At 36.5% G+C, this 18,277-nt stretch overlaps 1 protein-coding gene across 8 annotated transcripts in view; it reads right to left on the minus strand.

Annotated features, from left to right (window-relative positions):
* The window catches only part of Pdzd8 (PDZ domain containing 8), a 111,288-nt gene that overhangs the window by 21,487 nt on the left and 71,524 nt on the right, over window positions 1-18,277 (minus strand). For all 8 annotated transcript variants that reach the window (XM_076205059.1, XM_076205062.1, XM_076205060.1 and 5 more), the window contains one exon: window positions 9,662-9,844. In XM_076205059.1, the coding sequence (XP_076061174.1) occupies window positions 9,662-9,844 (183 nt within the window). The remainder of the gene's footprint in view (window positions 1-9,661; window positions 9,845-18,277) is intronic.

Here is an 18,277-nt window from a genome sequence, read left to right on the forward strand (position 1 = left end):
AATAAGAGAATTCTTTCAACAAGAAAACTGGGAAGAAATATACAAAGAAGAAACATCAGTGGAAAAGAAATGGAATATTTTGACAAAAATTTACAAAAAAGGAGTGGAAAAGTATGTCCCAAGACAAAAACAAGAAAAAGAATATGTAAAATGCTGGTACAACAAAAGTTGTAGGGAGTTAAAAGACAAAAGAGACAAAGCCTGGACCACATGGAAAAAAGACAGACCTGAAAAATGGAAAATATATACCGGTTATAGAAATGAATATGTACAAACGTGCAGAGAGGAAAAGAGAAAATATGAAAAAGATGTCATAGAAAAGTGTAAAGATCAACCAAAACTATTCTACAGATATGTAAACATTAAACTGAAAAACAAACAAGACTTGGAGAAATTAAGACAGGAGCGAGTTGAATACACTGAGGAAATAGAAATGGCGGAAATTATGAACAAACATTTTAAATCAGTGTTTACAAGGGAGAACATACAACCTGAAGAGATTGAATGGAAAGAGAAAGTCCCCCCTATGGAAGAAATAGAAGTAACAAAGAATGAAATATTGACACACTTGAGTAATCTTGATGTCAGAAAATCGCATGGACCAGATGATATAGCAAACTGGATTCTGAAAGAATGCAGGAATGAACTGGCAGACAAAATACATAGCATACTAAACAGTTCCTTGAAAGAAGGAAAAGTTCCAGAAGATTGGAAAAAAGCAAATATAGTACCTATATATAAAGGAGGAAATAAAGAAGAACCTACCAACTATAGACCAGTCTCTCTAACAAGTACAATAGCAAAAATTTGTGAAAGAATTATCAAAAGTAGATGGATAAAATATTTAGAAAAAAACAAAGTGTTAAATCCAAGGCAATTTGGATTCAGACAAGGACGATCATGCGTCACCAATTTAATATGTTTCTATTCAAGGCTAATTGATATAATACAAGAAAGAGATGGATGGGCTGATTGTGCATTTCTAGACCTAAAGAAAGCTTTTGACAAAGTTCCACATAAGAAGTTGCTTAAGAAATTAGAAACTGAAGGAGGAATACAGGGAAAACTACTAAATTGGATGGAAGACTTTTTGCAAGAGAGAAAAATGAGAGTAGTGATAAGAAACCAGCACTCAAAATGGGATGAAGTAATAAGCGGTGTTCCGCAGGGAACAGTACTAGCCCCAATAATGTTTGCTATATATATTAATGATATGGATGAAGGAATAGAAAGCTATATGAGCTTCTTTGCAGATGATGCAAAACTACTGAAAAGAGTGAAAACTGAAGAAGATTGTGAATCACTACAGAGAGATCTAAATATAGTACAGGAATGGAGTAGGAAGTGGGAGATGGAGTTCAATACAAAAAAGTGTAGTATAATGGAATTTGAAAAAAGCAAAAACAGAATAACAGGAGCATATAAATTAGGAGAAGAAGGAATAAAAAAAGTAGAAAATGAGAAGGACCTGGGAGTCATTGTTATGAATAATATGTCACCTGAGAAACATATAAATAAGATTTTTGGAGAAACTTATAATTTAATAAGAACAATCAAAGTTGCATTTACATACCTGGATGAAGAAATGGTGAAGAAAATCCTAATCACCCTGATTAGACCAAGATTGGAATATGCAGCAACGATATGGTCACCAAGTACAAAAAAATGTATAAAAAAACTTGAAAGAATACAAAGAGCAATTACAAAATTGGCACCAACACTCTCAGAACTATCATATGAAGAGAGACTAGAAAAACTTGAACTACAGACACTAGAGCAAAGAAGAGAGGAGATTTGATAGCTATTTACAGAATCATGAAAGGCATAGAAATTACTGACAGAGAGAATCTGATAAAATGGGATGACAGAAATACAAGAGGACATGGAAAGAAAATAAAAAAAGACAGCTATAGAAGAGACTTGAAAAAGAACAGCTTTCCTCACAGGGTAATAAACAGTTGGAACAAGTTAGATGAGAAAGTGGTGTGTGCAAAAACAATACATGAATTTAAAAATAGTTTAGATAAAATGGGATATGAAGACGGGACCCCACGAGCATAGCTCCCCTTCCCGTAAAATACAACTAGGTAAATACTTCAATGAACGGACGGCATAGACGACGTTCTGAAGAAAAAGTAAAATTTTGTGGATCCCGAAACAAAGGAAGTACCTATTGTATTTACAGGGTGGGGGGAAATTGCTCGTGGTGTAGGGGATAGTGAGAAAAAAGGAGAAGGGGAGGGATTACTGAGGGAAATGGAAGGAAATGAGGAAGGAGAGGACTTGGCCCAGGTAGGCAGACGTCATGTAAACAAAAGAGGTCCCGACCAATTTAGTGACGACGAAATGTCTAACAAAAATGTAAAGATTAGAAACATAGATAAGAACAATTCAATGGAAGGTGAGGATAACAATTTCCAAGGATTTAAAGAGGGGGAGGCGGATACCAACCTCCCCCGACTAGCAAAACTGGAGGAAAGGCTTGAACAAATGACTGAACATTGGGAGGTTAGGTTCGGTAAAATGTCAAAACTTGCAGAAAAGTTTGAAAGATTGGAAGAACTAGAGAAGGCGAACAAAAACTTAACTGATGAAATAGAACTAAAAAGACATTTAAGAGAAGTAAAAGAGGAGAATAAAGAATTAAAAAGGAACAATAAAGACAATAAAGAAACAATAGCAAAAGAGGCACAGGGGTGGAGAAAGATACAGGAAAATAGTAAAGTTGCATTTACTGATATAATTAAACAGCAAATGAAAGAACAAACTGAAGACTCAGTTATCAAAGTGATGAGACAGAAGGAGAATATTGTAAGAGACTTAGCAGACAAAAAATGTATAATTATATTAGGAATGGAAGAGAAACATAACCCAGATAGAACCTCAAGAATCAAAGAGGAAAATGAAAAAGTAAGCAGTTTACTACAATTAGTTCAGGAAGATGAACCAGAAATAATGAAACAAATCGAAGAGAAGTTCAGGCTCGGAAAGTATAGTACAGATAAGACCAGACCAATTAAGATTAAATTCAGGTCACAAACGACGGCAGAGAATATCTTATCCAAAACAGGGAAACTAGCAACAAGTGAACAATATAAAAAGCTATGGACAAAAAGGGAAATGAATAAAGAGGAAAGAGAGGAAGAAAAAAAAGAAAAGACTTGAAGCTAAGGAAAAAAACGAGAACAGAACAGAGTCAGAAAAAGAGAGATTCTATTGGAGAGTAGTGAATATGAAACTAAGGAAATTCGACACACAATAGAAAAACAAAAGGGAAACAGAGAACACAATGGAAGTGGCAGAAAACTAAGAGTGTCTTACACAAATATAGATGGATTAATAACAGGATTGAATGAGCTGAATGATTATTTGAAGGAAAAAGAACCGGACATAATGGGAATTGTAGAAACAAAATTAAAAGGCCCACTACCACCCAACAGTGTAGGACATGATGCATATAATTATTGGATTAGAAACAGAGAGACAAAGCAAGGGGGTGGAGCTATGTTACTGACTAAGAAGGATATAAACGTGAGGTGTGTCACATATGGAAAGAATACAGTAGAGATGATTATGATCGAAGTGGAAGACAGAGATAAGAAGAGCAGAAAGTTTGTGATAAATTATGTGCCTCCGAAAACAGCCTCGTGGGAAGAGAGTGAACATAAAAGTATGTTAGAGGACACAAAGATAACATTAAACAAGATAATGGAAGATGGAGGAAGAATAGTTATGATAGGCGACTATAATTGCAAAGAAATCTTCTGGGAAGAGATGACAGTAAAGGGTGGAGACGGCTCATGGGGAAACGCTCTACTTGAGATGATTACTGACAATACAATGACACAGTGGATACAGGAGAACACTAGGTATAGAAATGAGGAAGAACCATCGAGACTAGACCTAATAATTACATCTGAACCTAGAATAGTGGACAAGATTGAATATAAAACACCAATAAGTAAAAGTGACCACATATTGATTGAACTGGAACTAAATGAAGAAAAATACATGAAAAGAAATGAACAATATAGAAAAGGAAGAATGATGTATGAAAAAACAAACTTTGATAAAATAAGAGAATTCTTTCAAAAAGAAAACTGGGAAGAAACATACAAAGAAGAAACAATAGTGGAAAAGAAATGGAATATTTTGACAAAAATTTACAAAAAAGGAGTGGAAAAGTATGTCCCAAGACAAAAACAAGAAAAAGAATATGTAAAATATGTACAATAGAAGTTGTAGGGAGTTAAAAGACAAAAGAGACAAAGCTTGGACCAGATGGAAAAAACACAGGCCTGAAAAATGGAAAATATATACCGGTTATAGAAATGAATATGTACAAGCATGTAGAGAAGAAAAGAGAAAATATGAAAAAGATGTCATAGAAAAGTGTAAAGATCAACCAAAACTATTTTACAGATTTGTTAACAACAAATTGAAAAACAAACAAGACTTGGAGAAATTAAGACAAGGAGGAGTTGAATACACAGAGGAAATTGAAATGGCAGAAATTATGAACAAACATTTTAAATCAGTGTTTACAAGGGAGAACATACAACCTAAAGAGATTGAATGGAAAGAGAAAGTCCCTCCCATGAAAGAAATAGAAGTAACAAAGAACAAAATATTGAAACACTTGAGTAATCTTGATGTCAGAAAATCGCATGGACCAGATGAAATAGCAAACTGGATTTTGAAAGAATGCAGGAATGAACTGGCAGACAAAATACATAGCATAATAAACAGTTCCTTGAAAGAAGGAAAAGTTCCAGAAGATTGGAAAAAAGCAAATATAGTACCCATATATAAAGGAGGAAATAAAGAAGACCCTAACAACTATAGGCCAGTCTCCCTAACAAGTACAATAGCAAAAATTTGTGAAAGAATTGTCAAAAGTAGATGGGTAAAATATTTAGAAAAAAACAAAGTGTTAAATCCAAGGCAATTTGGATTCAGACAAGGACGATCATGCATCACCAATTTAATATGTTTCTATTCAAGGCTAATAGATATAATACAGAAAGAGATGGATGGGCTGATTGTGCATTTCTAGACCTAAAAAAAGCTTTTGACAAAGTACCACATAAGAAGTTGCTTAAGAAATTAGAAACTGAAGGAGGAATACAGGGCAAACTGCTTAATTGGATGGAAGATTTTTTGCAAGAAAGGAAAATGAGAGTAGTGATAAGAAACAAACACTCAAAATGGGATGAAGTAATAAGCGGTTGTATAGACACGGTAAAGGAAACATGGACTGGAGGTGAAGCTGTTATTCCTGACGTTTCGTCTAACGATTTTCTCAAAGGAATAAGCATACTAGATACATACAGAGTTTATAAACACGCCACATGGCTAAAGGGGGTGTGCGAGCGTATAGCACTGTGTTCTGATTGGCCCGCTGAGACAGCCAATCACGAAGCGCTATATTCGCTGAAGATTTGGCCCAGGTGAAGCTCCCAGCCTTATTGTTGATATTCGGACGATATTCACCACTCGTAGGAATATCAACAATAAGGCTGGGAGCTTCACCTGGGCCAAATCTTCAGCGAATATAGTGCTTCGTGATTGGCTGTCTCAGTGGGCCAATCAGAACACAGTGCTATACGCTCGCACACCCCCTTGAGCCATATGGCGTGTTTATAAACTCTGTATGTATCTAGTATGCTCATTCCTTTGAGAAAGTCGTTATACGAAACGTCAGGAATAAAAGCTTCACCTCCAGTCCATGTTTCCTTTACCGTGTCTATACAACTTGTTCACATGGATTTTAATAAGCGGTGTTCCGCAAGGAACAGTTCTGGCCCCAATAATGTTTGCTATATATATTAATGATATGGATGAAGGAATTGAAAGCTATATGAGGTTCTTTGCAGATGATGCAAAACTACTGAAAAGAGTGAACACGGAAGAAGATTGTGAATCACTACAGAGTGATCTAAATAAAGTACAGGAATGGAGTAGGAAGTGGGAGATGGAGTTCAATACAAAAAAGTGTAGTATAATGGAATTTGGAAAAAGCAAAAGCAGAATAACAGGATTATATAAATTGGGAGAAGAAGGAATAAAAAAGTAGAAAATGAGAAGGACCTGGGAGTCATTGTTATGAATAATATGTCACCTGAGAAACATATAAATAAGATTTTTGGAGAAACTTATAATTTAATAAGAACAATCAAAGTTGCATTTACATACCTGGATGAAGAAATGGTGAAGAAAATTCTAATCACCCTGATAAGACCAAGATTGGAATATGCAGCAACGATATGGTCACCAAGTACAAAATAATGTATAAAAAAACTTGAAAGAATACAAAGAGCAATTACAAAATTGGCACCAACACTCTCAGAACTATCATATGAAGAGAGACTGGCAAAACTTGAACTACAGACACTAGAGCAAAGAAGAGAGAGAGGAGATTTGATAGCTATTTACAGAATCATGAAAGGCATAGAAATTACTGATAGAGAGAATCTGATAAAATGGGATGATAGAAATACAAGAGGACACGTAAAGAAAATAAAAAAAGACAGCTATAGAAGAGATCTGGAAAAGAACAGCTTTCCTCACAGAGTAATAGACAGTTGGAACAAGTTAGATGAGAAAGTGGTGTGTGCAAAAACAATACATGAATTTAAAAATAGTTTAGATAAAATGAGATATGAAGACGGGACACCACGAGCATAGCTCCCCTTCCCGTAAAATACAACTAGGTAAATACTAGGTAAATACACACACGTATTAAATATAACCTTGCTTACCATTTTTAAGTTTTTTAAATTGTAGTTTCCTTTTAATAATTTTTTCTTAATTCTTCAATTGTTGTATGTACTCTAAATATATGTGAATTTTAAGATCTATTTTTCTCATCCATTTCAATCCATTCTAGGTGTGAGATATAGGTACAGCAACAAGTGCAACAGCACTATAGGAGAGAAGCCAAACGCAGAGTATGGGATCCAATGTATTTAACGTTGCGCCCAGCAGGGCTTCTCCCGAAATAACATAGTGGACTTTTTTAAGGCTATCGACCCATAAGGGGGTCATTAAGCCTGGTGTGAAGTTGTTCAGTCTCTACTTTTTTTTTTCTTTTAACACCAGTTTCATGTTTGTTCTCCCCGCAAGCTCGGGTTATATAAGGAGTCAGATGTTTGTCCACTATGTTATTTCTGAAGAAGCCCTGGTGGGCGAAACATTAAGTACATTGGATCCCATACTCTGCGTTTGGCTTCTCTCCTACAGTTGTATACAGTATTGTTTTCAGTTGCTTTGTTGTTAATATGATATGGTAAGTTAAAGAAAGAAAAAACTTATTATAGTGTATTTGTATTACTAAACTCATAATAGGCATCAGCTAGACGTGGTCATAAGTACGTAAATATCCTTCATCCATAATTTATCAAACTCTTCCACAAATGCCTTAGCTGCAGGCGCATCACTGCTAGCAGCCTCACCTTTCGACAACACGTGGTTAACCTGGTAACGCTCTCAAAAGCAACGAAACCACCCAGCACTCACTATGAACTCATGTAAAGCATATTCTTCACCTACATGTTCTTTCAACATGTGAAATTAACTTGTAGCCTTACTTTGCATTGCTTGCAATGTCACTCTCAGATTTCTTTGCCTATTATCTTCCAACCACATGTATAGCAACTTTTCCATCTCTCCCATAACTGCTGTATGTGATGCCGGTTGCCACAACTATCTTACGCGTTGTGCTGCCAGACATGTACAGTAAACTCATAATAGGCATCTGCTAGATGTGGTTGTAAGTACGGGTGGTCGTAACTCGCGTACGTCGTAACTTGGATAGTGACTGTATACCATGAGGCATCTTCCCCCTTATGAAGTATTCAGCCAAGGCATGCACACACTTCCACTCATCCCACTCCCAACCATCACTCATTTGTTTCCCTTTTGTCTTAGCTCCTTGTAGATGAAGGTTCATCCCTGTACCTATTCCAATGCCCAGACCATGTTACCATGCAGTCAACACCCCAGTACCTCATCTTCTCTATTTTTGCATAAGGGAATGAGGAGGGAGGGTCACCATGTGAATGTAGTGGATGTGCTATGTCTTGCTCCAGTGCTTCTGACCCAGGCATTGGGTGGGGGACAGAAATGATTCTTCACATCCTAGATAGGCTAAGATAGAAGGGAAACAAGTGGGTGATGGATGGGAGTAGGGTGGGCAGTGGAGGATATGTGGAGATGGGTAGCCTTTGTTGGCTACCTCCCTTATATGGGAGAAGATGCCTTCAGTATATAAACAGAGGTGTTGGGAGTTTTTTTGGGTTGGTGTAGTGTGTGTTGGCTGCAGGTCTAATTCCTTGTGTACTAGTTGTTGTTGTTCCCTAGTCTGTCTGTCTGAGCAGTCCTGTCTCCCTAAGAAATGCCATGGCCAGAACGGGGCTTTCCCACAAATCCTTTGTAGAGTGTATGTTGTGTTATTTGCATGCGTGATTGTGTATAATGCAGTCTTCCATAATGTGTTGAATAGTATGGGGTGAAGTGTTACATCCTGGGCAGTTGTCCACAATGCAGTCACCCAGCCTCTTCTGGTAGTTTATAAGGGCTGGGTGGTGGCCGCACTCAAGTCTGGCCAGGTGGACTCTGTCCATTCATGGGAGAGAGGATTCAGAGAGATGGATATCAGGGGGCCTGGCTTGCAGCAGTGTGTTGTCTTTTAGTGTTACAAGTTAATGTTACCAGTTTGTGTACTAGTTAATGTTTGTACTTCCAAGATGCACTCAGTAGTTACATGTGTTACATTGAACAAGTATATACAGTATATGGGATTTGTGCTTGTTGGATATGTGTATGGGCCTGGGTTGGTTTCAGTGTCACCAGTGAGAAAGTGTGGGAGGGCAAGTGCCAGATTATTGACCTCTTCACATTAAAAAAATAAAGACAGACTGAAAGGGAATGAAAGATTGATAGTTGAGATTCTGGTCCTCATCCAGAGACCAGGTATTGGCCCCTCAAGGGTCTCTGAGTGGAGGTGGAGGAGGGTGAGGAGGATTTGCATCTTCTATTGAGTCTTTAACCATATTGAATTTATGGATCTCTCCACTAGCTGCAAATCCACTTGAAAGTCCTCATCACTGCTTGAATTATATATGATGAGAAACAATTAAACAGACAAAAGAGAAGACATATGGAACTGTTGATAAGGGTTAACTTGTCATCTGACAAACATATCAGTAAAGCTATGGGTGAGATATATAAATTGCTGAGGAGCATATGTGGCCTTTCCCTACATATACCAAGAAATGAAAAAAAAAAAAAAAAAAATCATATTTAGTCTAATCTGCCCTAGACTGAAATACACAACAGTTGTCCCTGTACAAGGGCATACAAACACCAACAACCAAAATAGCTCCCAACTTTGCAAATAAACCATATGAGGAGAAACTAAAGTACTACACCTGCCATCATTAAAGGAATGATGGGAAAGAAATAACTTGATTGTCATGTTCAAGTCACTGAATGAGGTAGGTAAAATTGACAGAATATCTCTTGGTTTATGGCATGAGGGCATTATGAAATCACAGGAACAAACTGAAAAAGACCACATGCCTGTGGGATATGAACAGATGCATAAACTCCTGGAATAACCTATCATGTATTCACAAAAAAAAAAATAAAAGTCTCTTACCATACTGTTGATCTTCTTACTCCTCTGTGAACCTGCAATATTTGAATACAGATCCTTTGCTGATTCCCTTGCCATAGTTATAAGTCGCTCATCATGAGGGTACATGGCAATGCGATCTAGGGCCACTTCAATGCCATCAAAGTTATCATCATCGATATGAAATGGGTTTCCAACTATGGAAGCCTAGAAAAAAGTGTGCTAATAAATATGGCATAATGAATTCATGAAAATATATTAAATAATCGTATTAGTTCATTCAACAATTTGTCAACCTTTCTACCAATTTACCTTTCTATAGTACCAATACAAACACCCACCCACAAAGTTGTTTTGGCTCCTTTAATGTTTGCCATATACATAAATGATATGGACGAAGGAGTAAATTGTTACATAAATTTTTTTGCTGACGATGCCAAATTACTCAAGAGAGTGACAACAGAAGAAGATTGTAGATCGCTACAAGATGACCTGAATAAAGTATGGGAATGGAGCCAGAAATACGAGATGGACCTCAACATCAAGAAATGTAGCATAATGGAATTTGGAAGAGGCAAAAATAGAGTTTCGGGAAAATATACGATTGGAAACAAAGTAGTAAAGAAAGTAAACTCAGAGAGGGACCTAGGAGTAATCATCTCAAGTGACTTGACACCTGACAAACATGTAAATAAATTATTCAGAGACTTACAACCTATTAAGATCAATGAAAGTGGCCTTTGACTACATGGATGAAGAGATGGTTAAGAAAATAATTACTACATTGATAAGACTGAAACAAGAATATGCTATATCAATGTGGGCACCAAGCACAAAGAAAAACACAAAGAAATTAGAAAGAATCCAAAGAGTGGCGACAAAGATGGCACCCACACTATCAAATTTGACATATGAACAAAGATTGGAGAAATTACAGCTGTCAACATTGGAGCAGAGAAGGGAAAGAGGCGACTTGTTGACCATCTTCAGAATTATGAAAGGGATGGAAGTTCTCAATAGAGATAACCTATTGAAATGGGACAAGAGAGAAACAAGTGGACACGATAGGAAGCTAAAGAAAGACAGTTACAGAAGAGACCTGAAAAAGAACATTTTCCTGCACAGAGTGATCGATGTCTGGAACAAACTAAACAGTGAAACAGTGAATGCCAGAACTATACACAAATTCAAGAATAAACTGGGTGTGGAGAGATATGAAAACGGGTCACAACGAGCATAGCTCCCGTTCCGTAAAATACAAGTTGGTAAATACATATACACGACAAAAATGGCACCCACACTATCAAATTTGACATATGAACAAAGATTGGAGAAATTACAGTTGTCAACATTGAAGCAGAGAAGGGAAAAAGGTGATTTGTTGACCATTTTCAGAATTATGAAAGGGATGGAAGTTCTTGATAGAGATGACCTATTAAAATGGGAAAAGAGAGAAACAAGAAGACACGAAAAGAAACTAAAGACAGTTACAGAAGAGACTTGAAAAAGAATAGTTTCCCACACAGAGTGATTGATATCTGGAACAAATTGAACAGTGAAACAGTGAATACTAGAACTATACATGATTTCAAGAATAAACTGGATGTGGAGAGATATGAAAATGGATCACAAGCATAGCTTCCGTCCCGTAAAATACAACTAGGTAAATACAACTAGGTAAATACAAACTCTCTTCTTTGAGGAGAGCCGATTTTTACAGTAACGAGAGACAACCAATAATTTGATTTTAGAAAATATAAATGCAGAAATTAGGTAAGTGCTTAGTCTTTTGGAATCATAAGATTAGAAAAAAACTTCAGGACCTGATGGGATTTCAAATTGGATACTTGAATGTAGATAACAATTGGCAGGCAATATCAACAGTCTTATTATGTATCCATTAAAAGAAGTAATAGTGCCACAGAACTGGAAATGGGCCAACATGACATAAATTCACAAATGTAGAGGAGACACCAGTATCTCTGACCAGCACAAAAGTGAAACTATGTGAAAGGATTGTGAAAGATTGATGGATCAAATATCTTGAAGAGAAGAAAATTTTGATATACTCATTTTGGTTTTACAACTGGAAGTCATGTGTGTCAAACCTACTAAAGTTTGCTCAAGAGTGATTGATGTACTGCAAGAAGGAGAAGGCTGGGTGGACTGTACCTTGCCTTGATCTACAGAAGACTTTTGATAAAGTACCACAGTCAATTCATGTAGAATCTGGAGCACATTAGTTTTAAGAGGTAAGCTACATGAATGGATCAAAGATTTTCTAAAGGGCAGGTACATGAAGACACTAAAGAATAAAGCATCAGGATGGAGAGCAGTGACCAGTGGAGTTCCACAAAGTTTGCTGCTAACACCTACAAGGTTTCTTGTTTATGTTAATGACATGATCGATGGTACAACAAACTATGCTAACATGTTTGCAGATGATTCAAAGACCATGAGAAGAGTGAAGAATTAGGAGGACTGTCAGCTATTGCAAAAATATCTAGACACTATGTATGGAACCAAGAATGGAAAATTAGTTTCAATACCAAAAAATGCAAAGTATTGGAAATGGACAACAACCCAAAAAGGCCATCTTTGAACTATTCCTTGGAAAGTGAATCCATTACAAAGGCAAAAGATGAGAAAGATTTAGGAGTGTTGATAAAAGACAGCCTGTCACATGGCAGATATATCAGTACAAGTGTGGGAGAGACATATGGATTGTTGAAGATTAAAGTGGCTTTTCACTGAATGGATAAAGAGATAATGCAAATTTCATAGAAACACTAATCTGTCCTAAACTGAAATATGTGTCAGTGGTATAGGCCTCACACAGAGTAAAAGATATAAGCAAGATGGAGAGGATACAAAGGGCAGTAACCAAATTGATTCCCAGCTTGACAGATAACCTATACAAGGGGAGACTAAAAACAATGGAACTGTCAACATTGAAAGTTGGAAGAGAAAGAGCTGACTTAATCAGTGTTCAGGTCATTAACCCATTCAACTCCGATGACAAGATGTCTTGTCATTTGGTCAAATAAAACAAAAAATCATAATAAAACAACAAAATGTTTGATGATCAAACAGCACCAGAAAAATATGACGTCGTCAGTCCTCCTCCTCGAGGAGGACTGATGACGTCATATTTTTCTGGTGCTGTTTGATCATCAAACATTTTGTTGTTTTATTATGATTTTTTGTTTTATTTGACCAAATGACAAGACATCTTGTCATCGGAGTTGAATGGGTTAAAGGTGATAGACTACACTGACAGAAGAGATCAACTGATCAGGGATGAGAGAACTTTAGGAGGTCATGAGAACAAATTGAAAAAGACTAATGTCTAAAGGATGTGAAGAAATAGTTTTCCATACAGATGTATAGATACTTGTAACAGCTTAGAAGCCTACAGAGCCCAAATCAGAAGAATACATGAGTTTACATGATATAATAATTGGAGAATAAGGAGACAATGCCCATGTTGGAACCATGCACGAACTTGAGGCTGGGTATAATAAATTGGTGAGTAGGAGACAGAACACCAAAAGTATTGCTCCTTTCCTGTTTACTACACTTAGGTAAATACGCATTAAAAACATTGGATCTGCCAAAGTTGACAGGTCAATGAGAAAGAGGTACCTTAGTTACATTTTTCAAGTTGATAAAGGGGGTTGACTACATTGCGATAACAGATCTTTTCAATAGTGATCAGAGGGATCTAAGAGATTATATAAGGAAATTGAGAAAGATGTCTAAAGGATAAGAGGAAATACAAATTTCCATAAAGATACATAAATATCTGGAATAACTTATTAGGCAATATAGGGAGGAATATCTACCAACTGGGTACATGGGGGGCAAAAGTATTCACAATCATTGTTGGAGCTGGTGGTTCTATCTTTAGGAAAAAGTGCGAGATGAAAAAAAAAAAAAAAATCAATATTGCTCAGAATAACAAATAAAATGTGATATTAGAGAGAGGGTGTGTTTACATTACCAAGCGTTGTTTTTATATAAAAAAATGGCTAATTTAAGTTATCAATCTCTTCAATACAAGTCAAATACTCGCATGCACATTAGGCTGCCTGATGTACAATAATGCACCACAATATGTGTGCTATAAAATATAAAGTTACAGCTATTATACTCATTCTCTTTCACTCATAATGTTTATAACAATAGAGAATATGATTAAGCCTGTTCACAGAATATGGGGGTCACTCAGCTACAACTACAAAATAAATATAATCAGGATGCCAATGTGGTATCCTCATATACCCACTGGCACCTAATGATGCCTATATAGGCATCACCATATTCTTCACATGATTTTATTATAACTTCACTTGCTTTTATTGTATTGAGATGATTATTTTTCACATTTGACAAAATCTAATTTTCTCTTTTTAAGTTGACCAATTTCTGCTCTCTGAGCAAATTCGTGGCTCTCATTTTATTCAAGCTTTTGTCCTAGATCATAAAACTCATGGAAGGAAAGTAAATTCCTCAACAGTTTCACTTCTATAAAAAGAAACCATGTTATTTGTATGATGTTTTGCTTGATAGAGCTTTATCAAGTACTTGATAAAGTTCTAATAAGCAAAACATCATACTAATAAAGGCTCTGTCCTCACATGGTACTTTTGTTGGCAACTGACAATTACATACAATTTCACTTCTGTTGCAAATTTAATTTTCTTCATTGTTGACCTTGTAACCTTGGAGGCTATCCATATCATTCTGATCAATTTCCCAATTGAAACAACTTTCTAAGCTATTTCAAGTCTCTATGCATCTATATGGAAAACTGTATTTTTTCACCTCCTTTAGACATGCAATCTTTTTTAACTTGTTCTCATGACATCTTTAAACCTCTCTATCCCTAATCAAAAGATCTCTTCTGCCAATGTAATGTATCTCCTTCAGCGATGTGAATACAGTAATTGTATCACCTCTTTCTCTTTCATCTTTCAAATTTGGCAGACCCAGTACTTTTAGTCTTTCCTCATATGCTTTTTTTTCCAGGCTGGGAACCAGTTTGGTTGCTGCCCTTTGTATTCTCTCAATCTTGCTTTATCCACCTACATCTCACTTATTACAACAAACATTACCACTCTGCCCATTTCATCTTCTCAGTCTTTTCTTCAGGTATATCTGTTGTTCCCCAACTGTAGATCAAAATTTTTTAGGAGTTTGGTCTCCACTAAACACAAAATATCAGGCTCATTTATCCTTTAGTAGTCATTTATCTCCAACCTGGTAGATAATTTTTATACTTCCTGATTCTATTAGGAAGGTCCCTTCCCATTTGACCTCAGTAGACTTTAGAACAGTCTTGCTTAAAGCCCCTAAAGTGGCTTTTCACAATATGGATGAAGAGATGATGAAAAAAACTCAGAAACCCTGATCTGTTCAAGTTCAGTGGTATGGTCCTCATATAGGGTAAAAGATATAAACAATAATGAGAAATTGCAAAGGGCAGTAACCAAACGGATTCAAAGCCTGGCAGATAAACCATATGAAAAGCGACTAAAAGCACTGGGTTTACCAACTTTGAAAGATCAAAAGAGGAATAGGTGATATGATTATAGTATTTAGGTCATTAAAGAGGACAGACTACATTGACAGAGGAGATCTCTTTATTAGGGATAGGAGGGCTTTAAGAGGTCATGAGAACAAATTGAACAATACTACATGTTTGAAGGAATTGAAGAAAGTTGTCAATGTAGATGCATAAATAATTGGAATAGCTTAGAGGCTCAGATAATTCATGAATTCAAATCTAAATATGATAATTGGATTTTAAGAATATAAACAAAGTTAGAACCATACTGTGCATAAACCTGAGGATAAGTGTTATGTATGCCAGCATTATATGCTGTGATGCTAAGTATAAAAGGTATGCATTCCTTCAGAGCATAGGATTGAATTGGAAGGTCAATACATTTGTTTGCATTTCTGTTGTTTACACATTGTATTGACACTCCTCATGGAATGCAAAGAAGAAATAAAGACAATACAAAGAAGAATTAAGTTTAAACTATTCCAACTTCCACCAGAACCCACAAGAAACAAGAAAGGGTGACCAAGATGGGATAATTCATATATAAATACAATTAAGGATTAACCACTTGTATCACACAGGTAAGGTTATGTAAGTGTGAAGAAAACACCAATACAACAGTAGGCATTACAAATTAGTAAGTAGGAAAAGGGACCCAAGGTGCATTGCTCCTTTCCTGAATGTAGGGAATCCTTGAGTTATGACAGAGTTCTGTTCCTACACCACATCATAATCCAATTTTTGGCAAAAGTTGGAACCAGCCTAATTAAGCACCTTCCATGGTAATTACTTTCCTTTTCTTTGATGCACTGCCATCAGAAGAGTCTGCCATACATGTGGGAGCCAAAATGAAGGGCATAAATTCCCCCCCCCCCCAAAAAAAAAAAAAAAAATATATATATATATATATGAACGAGAGAATGAATGATAATCTAAAAAGGTGGTTACTTCCTTGGTCTACTGTTCATGACATCATATTCTTCCACTGCACTCACCTGGTTATTTCTATCATTGGAAAAAAAAAAGTAAAGGGGAATGTATAGGTTAGAACAATTACTTACAAACATACACACTGTCACAAACTAGACACTGTGAGATACAAAGACAGGACACCATGAGCATAGCTCCCCTTCCCATTAGATACAACTATAGTAAACGCAACGAGAAATGGCCGCTAAGGCGGGGTTAGGGAATTTCCCGGTGTTGCCACATCTCCACACATAATACGGCCCGCACAGCTCGCCCACCCATCCGCCCACTCTCTCTCTCTCTCTCTCTCTCTCTCTCTCTCTATACAGTATATATATATATATATATATATAATGTATTTATCCATGGCGAGAATGTGCGTGTGGATGCAATGCTTTCTGAATGCAGTGTGGGGGCATGGCTAGAGAAGGGATAGAGTGGCAATGTTGCTCTCTCTCGCTCATATGCCATGTCCACGACTCGAGGAAACGAAACCTCTGTATAGAAAACATTGCTTTGATTTTTACTTCAGTGGTGGTGTGTGACAAAAAATTATAATATACTGTAATTATGTGTGACAACATTATAAAATTATGAAATAAAATTTAAAATAAGATAAAATTATAAAATAATTACATGTAGCAACACGGAGAATCCCTGTGCTCCGCCTTAACGGCCAGTTTTCGAGGCACTGATTATAGGTAAATACACCTGGGAGGGGGATGAACATACACATGTCAAAGATTCATGGAAGGAAGAAGCAGAAACAAGACTGGTTCAGCAAAAGGTGTGAGATCTCAAGAAAAGGCCAAGGAAGTGACTTGGGAAAAATAGAGGAAGAGAAGAAGCAATAAAATGAAAGAAGCTTACAAACTAGAAATGACTATACAGTACAAGAATTTGCAAGGAGGAAGAAAGTAATTTTGAAAGAGCTGTAGTAAACAATTACAAAGATGAACTGAAACTGCTTTACAGGTTTATAAATGGTAAACTGAAACACATGGAAGTAATCACCAAGTTTATAATGGGTGGTGAGGTCTTTGAGGCCTCAGTTCACACAAAAATAATGAATAAAAGTTTCCAATCTGTCTTCACAAACAAGAGGAATTTTTTTTTTTAGAGGAAATCGAGGGGAGCAAAAATTCAGGTTTAGAAGATATAAATGTAGAAGTGAGGGAAGTGCTCAATCTTTTGGGATCATTGGATGTGACCAAAGCTTCATGAACTGATGAGATCTCAAAATGGATACTTGAAGAATGTAGGGAACAACTAATGGGCAAGATTCACAGTCTTATTATATGTTTGTTGAAAGAAGGCATAATGCCACTTGATTGGAAAAGTGCAAATGTGGTAACTATTCACAAAGGTAGAAGAAAGGAGACACCACTGAATCATAGGCCAGTACCATTGACCAGCACAATAGTGAAATTATGTGAAAGGATTATGAAGGATCAATGGCCCAAATATCTTATAGAGATGAACATTTTGACAGACAGGTCCATTTGGCTTCAGATCTGGAATGTCATGTGTATTGAACCTTTAAGCTTTTACTTGTGAGTGACTGATGCACTGCAAGAGAGAGAGGGATGGGTGGATTGTGTATCATGACCTGGAGACAGCTTATGATAAAGCACCTCACAGTCAACTTGTGTAGAAATTGGTGCACCTTTGAGGAGTGAGAGGCAAACTACTTGAATGGATGAAAGATTTTTTTGAAGGAAAGATACATGAGGACAGTGGTAAAGGATAAGATGTCAAGATGGAGAGCAGTAATGAGTAAAGTTCCACAAGGTTTAGTGCTTGCACCAGCAATGTTTCTTATCTATGTCAATGATAAGATGAAAGGAACAACAAGCTATGCCAATATGTTTGTAGATGACAAAAATTATGAGAAGAGTGGAACACATGAAGGATGGTAGACTACTGCAAAAAGATCTAGACACTATTTTTGCATGGAGCCAAGAATGGAAGATGAACTTCAATACCAAAAAATGCAAAGTACTGGAAATGGGCTGTAGCAGCGAAAGGCCATCTTTAAACTATTCCTTGGGAAGAGAACCCACTACAAAAGCAAAAGAGGACAAAGACTTGGCAGTGTTGAT

Source organism: Oratosquilla oratoria, chromosome 21 (assembly GCF_046742065.1).
Source record: "Oratosquilla oratoria isolate Oo_2021 chromosome 21, ASM4674206v1, whole genome shotgun sequence".
In the NCBI taxonomy this organism is placed as follows: domain Eukaryota; kingdom Metazoa; phylum Arthropoda; class Malacostraca; order Stomatopoda; family Squillidae; genus Oratosquilla; species Oratosquilla oratoria.